Source organism: Symphalangus syndactylus, chromosome 1 (assembly GCF_028878055.3).
Source record: "Symphalangus syndactylus isolate Jambi chromosome 1, NHGRI_mSymSyn1-v2.1_pri, whole genome shotgun sequence".
Lineage (NCBI taxonomy): Eukaryota > Metazoa > Chordata > Mammalia > Primates > Hylobatidae > Symphalangus > Symphalangus syndactylus.
In genome coordinates, this window is record NC_072423.2 from 93,367,349 (window position 1) to 93,381,103 (window position 13,755).

The window sequence follows — 13,755 nt, forward strand, 5'->3', positions numbered from 1 at the left end:
TTAGGGTTTTTTTTTCTAGATTTTTCTCTTTTTTTGCTTTTTTTTTTTTTTTTTTTTGCTTTTGTTTTTGTTTTTAAAAAAGAAGATAGCATACCACGGAATTCAGGCAACTTACATCAACAAATAGGCCGTGTGATTTTAGCATGAAGAAAAAAATTACAAACAGAGCTGTGTAAGCGGGTTCTCCCGGAAAAAAATAAGAAAAAACAACTTTTCCGTACAACGTTTTCTGTCTATCTGTTCGGTATCTCCCTCCCTCAATCTCCGCTCCCTGCGCATCCTGCCTCCTCCTGAACTCTCTCTCCGCCCTCACTTGTCCCTCTCCCCCTCATTCAACACAAAGCTGAACTCTGCACAGGGCAGGCTGGGGCTGAGGGGCAGTTTCCACCACTTGGTGTCAGCATGTCAGGGAGGGAGGAACAGTGGGCAGGAGGGCTTAGAGAGTAGGGACATGACAGGCAGCCATGTAGGGATTGCTACATGGGTGAGAGGTCTTGGGAGGGGACGGCCATGGGAGGGGGCTTGGAAAGCTAATTGCAGGGTGGCCATGGGAGGGGAGACATCGAAAGTGGGAGGTGAGGTGGCCCATGAGGAAGAGTGGGCAGGGCGGAGTCGGACGCATTGGAGCAGGGTCCTGTCCCACAGAACTGTGGGAGGGGTGGGGAGAAGCCATGTAGAGGCAGGGAGGTAGGGAGGGGCAAGGAAGGAGTGAGGGGAGTGGGCAGGCACACATGGTTCCTGAGCTAAGCCTAACTCCCCAACTTTCTCATTCTTCACCCTCCACCTCTGACCCCCACTGACTTCCCCCCTCCCCCTCCCCAGAACCCCCATGGGCCGCCAGGACCTGGCCAGGGCTTGACTGCCTCTGGCCCTCTTATTATAGTTAAAACAATAACAAAACAACGGAAAGAAGAAGAAAGCAAAAAAAGAAAAGAAAATACATACACAGCCATCTGGGAGGGAAGCACCTGCTAAATAGGGCCCATGGGAATGAGTGGGGAGGGCTTTGTGAGGGGAGAATGGGTCTCCCCATCTCTAGGTCTGATAACTGGAGTCCCTTGGGCAGAAACTGCAATTCCCATCAGCCCCCAAAAGGTGAGAACTGTAACTCCCATCAGTCCTTGGAGGAGTGTAGACCACAATTCCCATCAGCCACTGGGTCAACAACTGTGACTCCCATCAGCCTCCTGGGCCTCCTCTCAAACCAAAATAGTGCAACCTCCTGGTTTGGGGTAGAAGGGAGCTGGGGCTCGGCTCTAGGTGGCTGGTGGGAGGACTTGCTCCTCTTGCAGGGGCACCTCTGAGCCTGACGAGTGTTGGAGGTTTCCTCTCTGGCTCTCTCTTCAGCACAGCCTAAGCCCTGCCCACATCTGAGTGCCTCTCGCTGGTCTCTGCAGGGCGTGGTCTTCATAGATCATGCCCAGAAGCCCCTCAGCCTCTTGGTGGTAAAGCACCCCAGGGCCTCCACTGCCAGGTCCCGCCTGCCCCACTGCAGCCCCACTGCCACCAGGCCAGCCGCATTCCACCTTCACATCTTGGCGCTCTTCTCCTGCTCCCCACCCACCCACAGCCCTCTGCCTCTGCCCTGAGTTCAAACACTGTTGCCAACCTTCAGATCATAAGCTCCAGCAATGTTGCAGAGCTGTCCTTGGCCACACCAGCCAGCCTGTGGCCAAGACCTTTCCATTGAACTTGAAGCCTTGCTGAGCTCCCCAGGCTGCTCTTCCCACCAGACTCCAATCTCCCCTGGCCAGGGGCTCACCTACACCCTACATTTTGAAACCCCAGGGCTCCTGGCCCTCCAAAGGCTCAGTCACAGTGAAAAACTTTGAGCTAAGAGCAAAGGAGCATGTTTTGTGGAGCTGGGACTATCCGATCCCAGCTTGTTATGGATAAGAATGCTGAAGCCTGGGTGGGCCAGACTTCCCAAGGTCACCAGGTGTAGGTGCCCGGCAAGGTGAGTGAGGCTGGGGAAGGGCTAGATCTCATGAGGAGCCCAAGAAAGCCTAAGTCATCCTCCCAATGCCTCCAGGAATCTGTTGGGGCTGCGTGACTCTTGGCTTGGATGCTAACTTAGATGACAGAACACATGTTCTGTCACTGAGTTCCTGTGTGACTGTGGGCAAGTTTCTTCCAGTCTCTGGGCCTCAGTTTCCTCATCTATAAAAGTGGGGTATTGGGCTCCAGGCCCAGGATGAGGCCGAGGCTTGGCTCTTGTGGGACCTCTAGCCTTTGGATGAACAAGTATGTCTTCCTGTACCCACCTGGGATCCAGACAATGAAAGCCAGCACCCTGGTCTCCAGGTAAGGGGCAAACTCAGCTGTCAGCTCTCAGGAGGGTTGGCAGCCTCACGAGCAGTCGTAACCTGGGCCCAATCATGGCAGGGTTCCCCTCCCTGCATGAACCCTGAGCGCCTCTGGGGTCCTTCCTGCTGGTCCATACCACCAGCCCTCTACCTGACCTTTGCCTTCTATTCAGAACACCTTTCCCTGCTGACATCTCAGAGTCTGGCCAAACACCTCCTCTTCTAGGCAGAGGATGCTCCCTGCCTTGAGTGCCTCTGACACCATATCCCAATTCTGTCCTGGAGGCATGGCTTTGTACTCACTGCCAGGGAAGGGCCAATGGCCGGGGTCCTATCTGTCTCCCTAGCCCCCAGCAGTGGGCCTAGCACAGAATTGGGGCTCGTTATGCTTTTCCAGGGGAAGGGGAACAATATTCCTCAGGCATTTCCTCTGAGCCAGGCCAGGCTAGGTATCTAGGGAAGGGAGTGGGAGTCTCTCTCACAGGCCAGAGCAGCTGAGTTCTAAACACCCCACCCCCTCCACCCTCTTAGGCAGCAGGCACTATAGAGAGCTTAGCCTGGCAGCAGCCTTTCTCTACAAACCAGCTCCCACCCCAGCTCACCACCTTCCATCTTAGACTGGGCCACCAGCTACTGCTGGAAACCCCAGCGTCAAGGCTTGGCCTAAGCTGGCTGGCCATAGCTGGGGCCCCAGCAAAGTGCCAGGCCCAGGGCACAGAACCAGACCAGGAGGCCTTTGCTGAGGCCACATCCTGCCCTAGAGGGGCTGACAGGCTGATCAGGGCACAGAGCTTGGCTCTCTACCAACCTGCTGTCCCCCAGCCAGGCTAGGGCACGGGGGGCTTCAGGCCTTGGACCACAAACAAGTCTTACGCAGCCTGAGCCCCCTACAACCATTTGCCCTAGCTAAGCCCTTGGGACACACAGGCTCCTCGGGTCACCCTTCTGCAGACTTCCTCTGCCCCTAGACTCTTCCAAGGCCTGCTCACATTGACCTCTTGCCCCTCCAACCCCAGCTGCTTCCTGGTCTCCATATCTGGGTCCCAGCCCTGTCCCCTGCATCTGCAGCTCCTCTGGGGCTTCCCTGGGCCCTTCTCTGCCCAAGGCTTTGACTGTACCATCTCCTGAGGTGTCCTTCCCTCACCCACACCCTCCCACACTGCCATGACTCCCCCTCGGTGCCCCCTTCTCATGGTAGCCTCTGTCTCCCATGTGGCTTCCTCTCCATTTCCTCCCAGCCAATGTCCCACACCCCACTTCCTCTCCACAAGATAGAAGGCTCTGGAGAACCCATGAGAACGCATGAGGACTTCCTTCCCTGGGCTCACTCAACCCGGCCTAGGCTCTGGGGCAGTCAAGTCACCTAACCTAGGGTGCTGGGCTTTCCCAGATCACACACCAGTTCAGGAAGGATCAGAAGAGGCTGTCCTGGTGAGGAGTTGGCAGGACCTGGAGGAGGGGAGGACCGGGCTCCTCAAAGACTCCTCCCTGCCAAAAGCCCAACCGCTGCCCGTGCTGCTGGGCTTTGTGGGTGCAGACTCACAATGACTCACGGTCCAGCTCTACACTAAGGATGCATCCTGGAATGGGATGCTCCTAGGAGTCAGTGGAGTCTGGTAGGACCCCAGGCAGCCTCCCACCTCTCCCCAACTTCAGGCAGCTGCAGCAGTTGGAAAATACTCACAGGTGCACACTTATCACAGACACCACCCACCCACCCAACACTCCTCTGCATCCTAAGAAAAACTGAATTTCAGTGCATGTGGGTCCCACTTACTAGAGAATGCCATCCCTGACCAGGGGGACCACCAGCCATTCCTGATCTTCCCTTCCTCCCCAACTCTCCTTCCTCTGGGGGCTGCTGGCCCAACAAACTTAGCCCCTTCTGCCCTTAGGGCATAGAAGGCCCCTGACTGGAAATCTACCCAAGAACCCCACTCTCACCCAAGCAAGGTGTGCCCACCCCCAAAGGGGAGTCTAGAATTGAGGTTGAGCATATCTGAGACTAAGCAGTGAGCTGGAGGCCCTGCCCAGGCTGTGAGGGGCAAGAAAGCCACCAGCCTACAGGGCATTTCATGGGGGTTAGAAAAGACAGTTGCAGACGTGACCCTGTGGTGCATGACTTCACAAACAGTACCTTCATGCAATATTGGAAAAACCATTCTCTCTTCTCAGTGGACACGGTCCTGTTCTGGTGCCCAGGACACATGGCTGGGCAAGCAAAGCCCTGGGCAGATGTCAGCCCCTACTCACCTGTGTGAGCAGAGAGCAACCTGTGCCACTGTGTATGGTGCCCTGAAGGACGGTGCCCCTTGCCACCCACAAGCACCAGTACTGCAAGGGCAGAGGCCAGGGTATTTCAAGGTAAGAAAAAAATGGCACATTGTGGCATATGTGCGCGCACACACACACACTGAGGATCCATGTTTCTGTGCCCCAAGCACATGTGTGCATGCATGTATGTGAACCTAGATGGATCTCCGCATGAGCGTGTGCATGTCAGTGCGTGGACCTCTGGCTCTGGCATGTGCCTTCCGGTCACCGAGCCTGGGTCTAAGTTCTGTGTGCACATGTGCATATGTGAACGTGCTCCAGAACATATGAGTGCACCACAGGCATCCGAGCACCAGCGGTGCACCCCAGGGAACGGGTCCTTCACCGAACTCATTTTCCCCTTCTCCTGGGAAGCAAGACTACATTTCCTGACATCCCTTGTGAGTAGGCCTGGTGTGTGACTGAGTAATGGGCACTGCCCATACCAGTGCCCCAGCAGCCTCCTGGTGCCACCTTCCTGCTCCTTCTCCTGCAGTGACCTTGGAAACCATAAGTTGGAAATGGAGGCACCACAGATGGAAGGAGTGTGGATTCCTAAAGCACCCTTTGCAGCAGAGCCACCTGCTGATCAGGCACAGCCAGGTAGGGTGCACCTGAGTGAGAAACTTCTCTTGAATTAACTACGGAGATCCGGGGCTTATCTGTTACAGAAACAAATGTTACTTTAACTAATACAGACACTGGCACCAGAAATGGATGTCACGATAACACAAACCTGAGAAGGCACTCGTGACAATCCAAGGCGTGGAGGCTGGGAAGATAAAACCCACGTAATGCAGTGGCAAAGCATGTGGTGCACACCGTTGCTCATGAGGACCTGGAGGGTAGGCACTGCCTGTGGAGTCTGGGCACTGAGGGAAAGGGCTGGGAAAGGCCAGTGACCATGAGGCTTCTACTTTCTGCTTTTAGTAACATAGTACAAGGAGGAGACCAAGGAGGCAAGGAGTACGAGGAGGCAAGAATTGGCTCGTTTGCAAGCAGAAGTGAAAAGAATACAGACAGCCCAGAAATCTGCATCCCACAAGAGTCAGAAGAGGCCACTGGTTCCAAACAGTAAGAGAGAAAAGTGAAAAAGGCATTGAGGACAATGGCGCAGTAAAACTTCTCACCCGAATAAGAGCACTCAGCCTTGCTCAAGGATCAGATTTAGGGGTTGCCCCCCCGCCCCCGCAACCTCCCACCTATTGTTTCAAATGTCCTCAAGACAATCACCACTGTATTAAGAGAAAGAGGCGTGGGGGCAGAGCAACAAGGAAATAAGTGAGGCTTGAGAACTGTGTCTAGGTGTGGTTACTTTGAACCTTAAACCACCCTTGGGCCCCAAATCTGCATGAGCAGGGGTGGGCTACCATGCTACAGCACCCCCAAGGAGGACATTGTTCCCAACACCCACTTCAGACATGGCCATGGAGGAGGAGGACTAGGAGGAACTTCCCAGAGGGGACAGCCAGGGACCCCAGACAAAGGAGAGGGGAGTCTCCCCCAGACAGCAGAGTTTCTCCCGGGGTTTAATGAAGAAATTTCCCCCACTGCAGGGGCAGAGAGCCTGGCCTGCCTGCCTGCTGGATTTCCTCAGCGCCAGCAGCACACATTGGCCTGTGTGAATCTAGGCTGCTGTATGTCTTCCATTTTTCCCTTTTTTGCATGGGAGGTTGTATTACGGTTGTCGTCTCTGCCCCACACCACAGTATGCTGGGTGTGTGCTGGGTGTGTGTTGGGCTGTGGGAGCAGTGAGATAAATTATCCATTTAGTTCCCGGGTATCCAGATCACATATGGGTCCCCATTCCAGAGGAGCCAGGTCTTGACCGGATGCGGTGGGCTACCATCTCCCAGACATCATGAGCTTTGAGATGAATGCCCTAACTGGTTGGGACTTTGGGTGGTCTCCCTTGCGGAGGAGTAGGTGTGTCCTGGAGGTGAGAAAGAGTGAAACGGATTCTTGATGACCACAGGCAAGCCGGTGACAAATAATTCACTAATTGGGTCCCAGACCTGTTTCTGCTTCCTCCTGAGGGCACAGCAAGGCCATACCTCACAGCCTTCCTTAAAGCTAGGCTGGGCCCCATGACTGAGCTCCAGGCAACGGAATGTGGGCAGGAGTCTGCGCGCCTCTCCCATGGCTGGCCCATAAAATCTTCCACTTCACAACTCCATGCCAGGTCCCCTTCCACCACAACTCAGGAAGTCACCTGTTGAAGATGGTGCAGCCACAAGATGGAGAGGGACCAAGCCTTGAGTCATCACTTGGAGAAGAGTGGCCCACCAATCAGGAACACTTGTTTATAACTTACATGAATGAGAAATACATTTCTATGTGTTAAACCAATAGATGTTGTCTATTATAGCAACTAGTGCTACCTTGAGACCCTCTTGGAATCTGAACACACTGTGGTTCTACGGGTCTGGGCAAATGTGTCTGTGACTCTGTGGAGTTAAGCCTGCATGTGCCTCTGAGGGTCTCATTCATGTGTGCATGAGGGCAATGCTTCAGGAGGGATGCTTGGGTGGAGTAAGTGCAGGAGGCTGCTTCTGTGGGTCTGAGCATACGTGGGCTTGGGTGAATCTGAATACACATGTGTGTATGTGTGTGCTCTTGTGGGTCTAAACAACTGTGTGTACTTACCTGAGTGGGAGCACACAGGCATACAGGCATGCCTTGTACTGTGTCTGAACATGTGTGCATGCCCTACAAGTCTGAGGATATGTGTGTGCCCTTCTGTGTGCCACTGCATGGGTACCTTGGAGCACAGAAGTGCACCTGCACCTGTGTGGGCTAATGTAGGCCCGAGAGTGTGTGTGTGTGTGTGTGTGTGCATGTGTGTGTGTATGTGTACACCTCTGTACAGGTCTAAGCACATGAACTTGCACATCTATGCATATGTGTGTACATATGTATTCTTCTGTGAGTGTGAACCAGCATGTATGTTTCAGCAGGTGTGTGTACACTGCTGTGGCACTCAGCACATGAGTGTGCATGGAAGTATGAGCTTCTGTAGGGGTGGGCTTGGTGGGAGAGGTGCAGGTCTGTGAAGTTGAACAAATCGTGTGTGTATGTAGACCCCTGGGGCTGAGCACACAGCCTGCCTCTGAGAATGCGCACATCTGAACCCTTGTGAGTCTTACCCAGGTGCACCTTTGTGTACATGTGGGCATGCCTCTGGGGGTTGGACACACATGTTGGTGCATGAGTACACCCCTCTGCAGATATGTATGTGTGCACTGTGGTGAGTATACTTATACACACATGTACCTCTGTGAGCCTGGTCATAGACGTGCATTTCTGTGAGTATATGTGGGCACACATGTGCACTGTGGTGGGTCTAAGCACACTGCTTACTTGCCTGATCTGAACATGCATACAGGTGTCTGTGGTTCTGAAACACATGTGAGCATCTGCATGTCTGAACATGGGTGTAGGATTCTGTGGTCTGAGCACCTGTGTGTGTTACACAGATGGATCTGTACACATATGTGTGCCTCTGAGCTGAGCACAGATGTATAATCTGTGAGTCCGAGGGCGTGTCACAAGGTATATGTCTGACTGGGCCTAAGCACATATGCACACACACTCAGGTCTGAACACAGATGTGTGTGTCCTGTCCTGAGTGTCTGCAATATGCAAGTCTGTCTCTGGGTCTGAGCATGTGTGTGTGATTCTGAACATTCAGCATGGGCGTCAGTAGATATGAGTGTGTGAGTGTGCCTCAGTGGGTTTGAACATGCATGTACACATAGCTCAGAACACAGTTAAGTGCCTTGGTAAGTGTGAGACACACAATATGTGTGCCTTGGTGCAACTGAACACACATGCAAGTGTGAACCTCTAGGAGCTGAGTAGGTGCACACGTATGCATCTGAGTGCCTCTGCGGCTATTTCTGGAGCTCTAAGCACACACATGCAAGAGTTGGTAGCTCTGAGTGCATGCGTGTGCTTTCATTAGGCTGTGCATGTGTGCATGAGTTTGTGCTTCTGTGAGTCTCAACAGGTGTGTATCTGTGTTTATGGACTTCAGGGGGGTATAAGCACACACATGTCCCTTGGAGTCTAAGCATGTGTGTGCCTCTGTTGGTCTAGGTACAAATAGTGTGTGCTCTTCTAGGTTTGCACGTGTGTGGGGGGGGGAAGTGGGCCCACGTGAGCTTGCTGGTGGGTCTGTAAATATATGTATGTGCAGGGCTGTATGTGTGCATGCCTCTGGTCACACTTGTGCATACAGACCCTGCCTCTGTGGGTCTGAGCCTGTGTGTGCTCTTCTCTTCCCACATGTCTCAGGTTGTGCAAAGTCAGATCCCCTCAGCGGCCAGGCCCAGGACACAATATGTGGGTCGGGCCAGCTGAGACAACTACAAGTGGGTACATTACTGATGGTGCATGCCCCGCTAAAGGCACTCCCATTCAAAAGCCAACCTCAGCTAAAATAACAGTGTAGATGATGGTCTCACTAAACAAGGGAGAAAGTATGGGCCAGGGTCTGTGGAGGACCCCAGGTTAGGGAAAAGGGTGAAAAGGTGAGCAGGAATGATCCCAGACCCAGGGATGAGGATCTGCAAGGTGGGAGAGGTAAAACACCATGGGGTCTCCAGCCAGGCTGCCCCCATCTCTGACACTGGAGCCAAGGGAGTCCTGGCCGTCTGCTGGAGAAAAGCCTCCTTGCATTCGGGCCTGGGAGAGACTCTGGCTAGAGAGGCTCTGGCCAGCATGGCATGGTCTATACGAGACTGGGAGACCCTGGAGTCATACTGGTCCTTGCCTGGCCTCCCATTGAGATGATGAAGATCCATCATTAAACCTTTCATAGTGGTGCAAATGTGGACGTGTAAGCATGTGTGATGCAGGCCTGGGGGAGAGGCTGTGGCTTCTGGCAGTTTCCTCTGGGGGTTCCAGAGTGCATTCTGCACTCCCTCCTGGCCTTATTTTTAAAGCTGGGTGCTGGAATGGCTACCAGCCCCTCCCTATCCCAGGCTTCTAGACCTCCTCCACCCTTCATCCTCTACTTGGCCCTTTTCCCAAGAGGGTGGCTCAGTGGTCAGTGACCTCACAGATCCCTGACTGGGAACCAGCTGACCCGCCTGCTTCAGCTCCTCCTCACCCTCTGCCCTAATGCAGCCTAAACGAGCTCAGACCACCAATGCACCCATTCAGCATCAGACCCAGGCCCCTGACCAGACTCCAAGACAGGACTGGGATGCTAGAACTTCTCTGGGCAGAGTATGGCCCAGGTGGGATCCAGTGTGCACTGCATGTCCCTACATGGTGACCATCTGGCCCCAGATACCCCTCTGCAGGGCGCAGGGAAAGCAGAGACTCCTCCTTTTACCCAGGAATTCCTGTCCCAGAGTGTGTGAACATGGGCACCTGTATGCAAACACATGTGGTGGTGCCACTCAGTGCCCTTTCCTCAGGACCCTCAAAGACCATTGTCTCCAGAGCCCCATCCCAGAGCTTTCATGGGGCCACTCATCACAGCCACTTCCAGCAGGCCTGGGCTAGCAGTGCTGTGCTGGCCACAGGAGCCACCAATAAGTGCCTAGAGCTCAGAGCAGTAAAGCAGGGCAGGGGGTGCTGTGTGTTGAAGTCACCAGATGCCCAGAGCCCCCCAAAGCAATGGAGGCATTGGAGTGTACATCCTTGAGCCAAGATCGCCCCGGGGGAAGAAGTGACAGCACTCAGCAGAGGGGCCTCCTAGAGAGGAAGGCATCTGTCCCAGAAAGCACAAGCCCTGGGCTATGGAAAGGAAGGCCTTTCTGGCCCAGCAGCTGGCAGCTCCCCTGAAGGTCCCTGGGCCCAGGCCCATGGGAATGACCCCTCTCAGCTCTAGCCTACTTGGGGGACATGGAGGGCAACTAGGCTTCAGCCTCTGGGTCTGGGGGCCTGTGCCCCAGAAACCCCTCTGGCCTTGGTTTTTGAAGCTGAGCCTCTGCCCCAAGGCTCCACAGGCCATGCTATGGTCCTGCTCTATCCACACTCCTTCCAAGGTCGTGGCCCACCCTCAGCCTGAATGTCTTTTCTGGAGCTGGGGGCCCCCAGGCCAGATTCACAGGATGTATCCAGGGCTCACTGCCCACCTCCTGACCACATAATCTCCCCCAACCCCGCAAGCACCTGCCCCAACCTCCAGCCTTCTGGTACCAACAACCCAGGTGCCACCCATTGCAAGGTAATGGGGAGAAGTCTCCAGCAGCCCAAGCGAGAAACGTGGGTGGCCCTCCACTCCCACAGACTCATCTGGCAGCCACCAAGGCCCACACTCCTCCACTGGGAAATCTGGCCACATCCAGTCCTTTCTCTGTTCCCTCTGCCAGCCTCAAGTATCCCACCCTCCCCCAGCTGCTCTTGGCCACCCCCAACCTGCTCAAATGAGCAGCCTTGGCACTCACTGCACCACTCCACATCCCACACTTCTCAAGCAGCACTCAAGGCCACCCCCGCTTTGCCAGCCTGGTCTCTCTCTGTGGCTGCACCCTTGGCTTCAGCAAGAAGTATCAAGCAGAGGCCTAGAAAGCACTCCCTGGCCCCAGTGCCCCAGGCCCTGGAGAGCCTTCCCTCCCAGCCCTGCTCTCCTCCTACAGCAGCTCCCCCACTAGAATCTGGGCCAGACCTCAGGCCCTAATCTTCCCCAGGAGACCACAAGTCTGGTCTAGGGGGGCCCTCCCACCCAGCACACTATCAGATTCAGAGCAGTCACTGTGTAGTAACTGCCTCACCTTGGCCTGGCAGTCCTGGCAATGTCCACTCTGGGAACACTTCAGACAGAGCACAGGACACCTCCCAACACCCAGGAGAAGAGGAGGGCCCAGGATCCAGCAGAGATCTTCTCTACTAGTGGCCTAGAGAGCACCAGGCCTCAGGGGCAGGTGGGAGTTGTGGTTCTGGACCCAAGAACTGATGGGAGTTGTAGTTCCTAAGCCATGTTCACCCTCCCCCACCGCAGGGACTCATGGGAGCTGCAGTTACTCATCTTCCTAGGGAAAAGCCTCCCTCCTTCTCTCCCAGCACCCCTTGGCTCTCAACCCCAGGACCCCAGGCTAAGGACCTCACTACCTCTGAGGGGCTGGGAACCAAAAGGCATCTTGCCAGAGAGCATTTGAGGGACTGGGAGGATGTTAGGCAAGGGGGAACTATCAGGGAAAGCTAAGGCCTGGCAGCAGGCCCTGGGGCTTGGGCCAGGTGGCAGGGACAGTCGCCCCCCTCCCAGCAGCGTCGCAGAGGGCCCCGGGGCAGGGGAGGGGGGAAAGGCACTCACCAGTACTGGGCTCACACTCCTCCAGGTCCTCATCATCACTTGGACACTCAGCAGAGGCCACCAGCAGGTCATCTGTGTTCTGGGGGGCAAGAGAAGGGGTGGGGAAAGAGAGGTTCCAGGCAGGTCAGCAGGTCCCACAGCTGCCACTTGAGGTGCACGGTGGCACAGGGGATGCCCCTGGGCTGAGACGGACCAGACTAGTCTGAGTCCCAGCCCTCCCATCTCTTGCTGGCTGACCTCGGGCCTCCATTTCCTCCTATGCACAGGGAACTACCCAGCAACAGCCCTGCAGGTTTTCATGGCTTCCGAAGGTCAATGAAACAGCACACATGGTGCTTTTTATTTCTCGGAAGTGAGGAGAGTGGACGCCAGACTTTGACCTGCAGGGCCAGGGCAAGAGGGTCTAGGATGCCTCAGGGAAGGGGTGCCAGGGAGGCAAGGCCCTACGGGGCAGAGCCTGCAGAGGCCAGCACAGGCAGAATAGGGCCAGGCCCTGGAGGGGTTCCTGGCTCCAGCTTCACCACCCATCACCCTCATCTCTCTCCCAACCCCCTTTCCTGGAGCCTGAGAGAGCCGGGCTGCACACAGTAATTAGGGCTGTGGTTGCCATGACAACAAGAGTAGACTGTCAGCATTTTCTCTCTTACTGATTGCAAAGAAAGAGAATCCCCAAGATGAGTGAGTGTAAGGAGGAGGGGGGTGCTCAGGGGTATGAGGGAGGAGACCCAAGGAGGGAAATCGAAAGTCCAGGCAAGAGGGGAGCGCGAGAAACTGCGGGAAGGTGAGGAGAGAGCTAGGCTGAAGGACAAGGACAGCAGGGTTGAAAGGGTCATAACCTGCCTCTTCCCAGCCCCTGATCTTCCGACTCAACAGCCCCCACTCACCCAAGGGCAAGGCAGTGCCTGGAGGACCCAGCTCCCTTCTGTATTCTTGCCCCCTCGGCACCAGCCTCCATCTTGGGCTTCCCCACCACAGCAGTGACTCCTGGGACCCCCACCTCTCTCTTCCACCAGGATGATCTGCCCATCACCCTCCCACTGAGACCAGACAGCCCCTCGTCCCCTGTGATTTGGAGGGTATTGGGCATGGTGGGTACCCAGCCTTGGGTAGAGCCCAGACCTTTCCTCCAAAGGCTCCCTGCTCCCTCGGGGCAAAGTCTTCAGGTCCCCTCAGCTTTCTTTGCAGAGAGGAAGTGGGTACAGGCTCGTCTCTCTGATCTGGATGGCCCCAGCTAGCCTAGTCCCAGGCTTCCTGCAGCACAGACTGGCAGGGAGGAGGGGTCTTAAAGCACATGGAGCCCACCCCTCAGAGGGAGAAGCTGAAGACAGACTGGTGACAGAGGGAGGGGCACATCCTCATGGCCACCCCCAGATCGTGCCCTCACCCTAGAAGGACAGAGGGTGCCTAACAGCCATAGGCTGCCAGACAGGGCGATGGGGAGAGAAGGGGTGGCCAAAAAAGACCTTCATGCCAGGTGTGAGCCCTCCCTGTGCTAACGGTCAGAGCAAGCACTGGAGGCAACAACTAGAAAACAGCCCAGCCTGGGCTGCCTCAGGAAGTCACACAGGCCTGTCCTGCTCCAGCAGAGCCCCATTCCCCAGGTGCAGGCCCCTCTAGTCCTGCCCTATCATTAGGGCTTGACCTGACCCAGGAAACACCTGAGCAGGTGGGGTGGACTCCATGTGCTTCAAGGCCCCTCCTCCCTACCAGTCTGTGCTGCAGGAAGCCTGGGACTAGGCTAGCTGGGGCCATCCAGATCAGCAGGTGGGGTGAGCACCAGGGAACTGTCTGCACTGAGACCCCCTCAGACGCACAGACGGAGAGGACACTGAAGCTGCCTGAGTTGTGGTGTCTGCTCATAGTCACATG

The 13,755-nt window shown here is 55.4% G+C and overlaps 1 protein-coding gene across 43 annotated transcripts in view; it reads right to left on the reverse strand.

The window, feature by feature from the left end:
• Positions 1 to 13,755, reverse strand: part of NRXN2 (neurexin 2) — a 106,886-nt gene that overhangs the window by 2,283 nt on the left and 90,848 nt on the right. For 32 of the 43 annotated variants that reach the window (XM_055244450.2, XM_055244357.2, XM_055244292.2 and 29 more), the window contains one exon: positions 11,887 to 11,965. In XM_055244450.2, coding sequence (XP_055100425.1) covers positions 11,887 to 11,965 — 79 coding nt within the window. Of the gene's footprint in view, positions 1 to 2,457; positions 2,463 to 6,868; positions 6,874 to 11,882; positions 11,966 to 13,755 lie in introns of all 43 variants that reach the window. The other 11 variants (XM_055244210.2, XM_055244068.2, XM_055244142.2 and 8 more) reach the window with 2 other exon arrangements.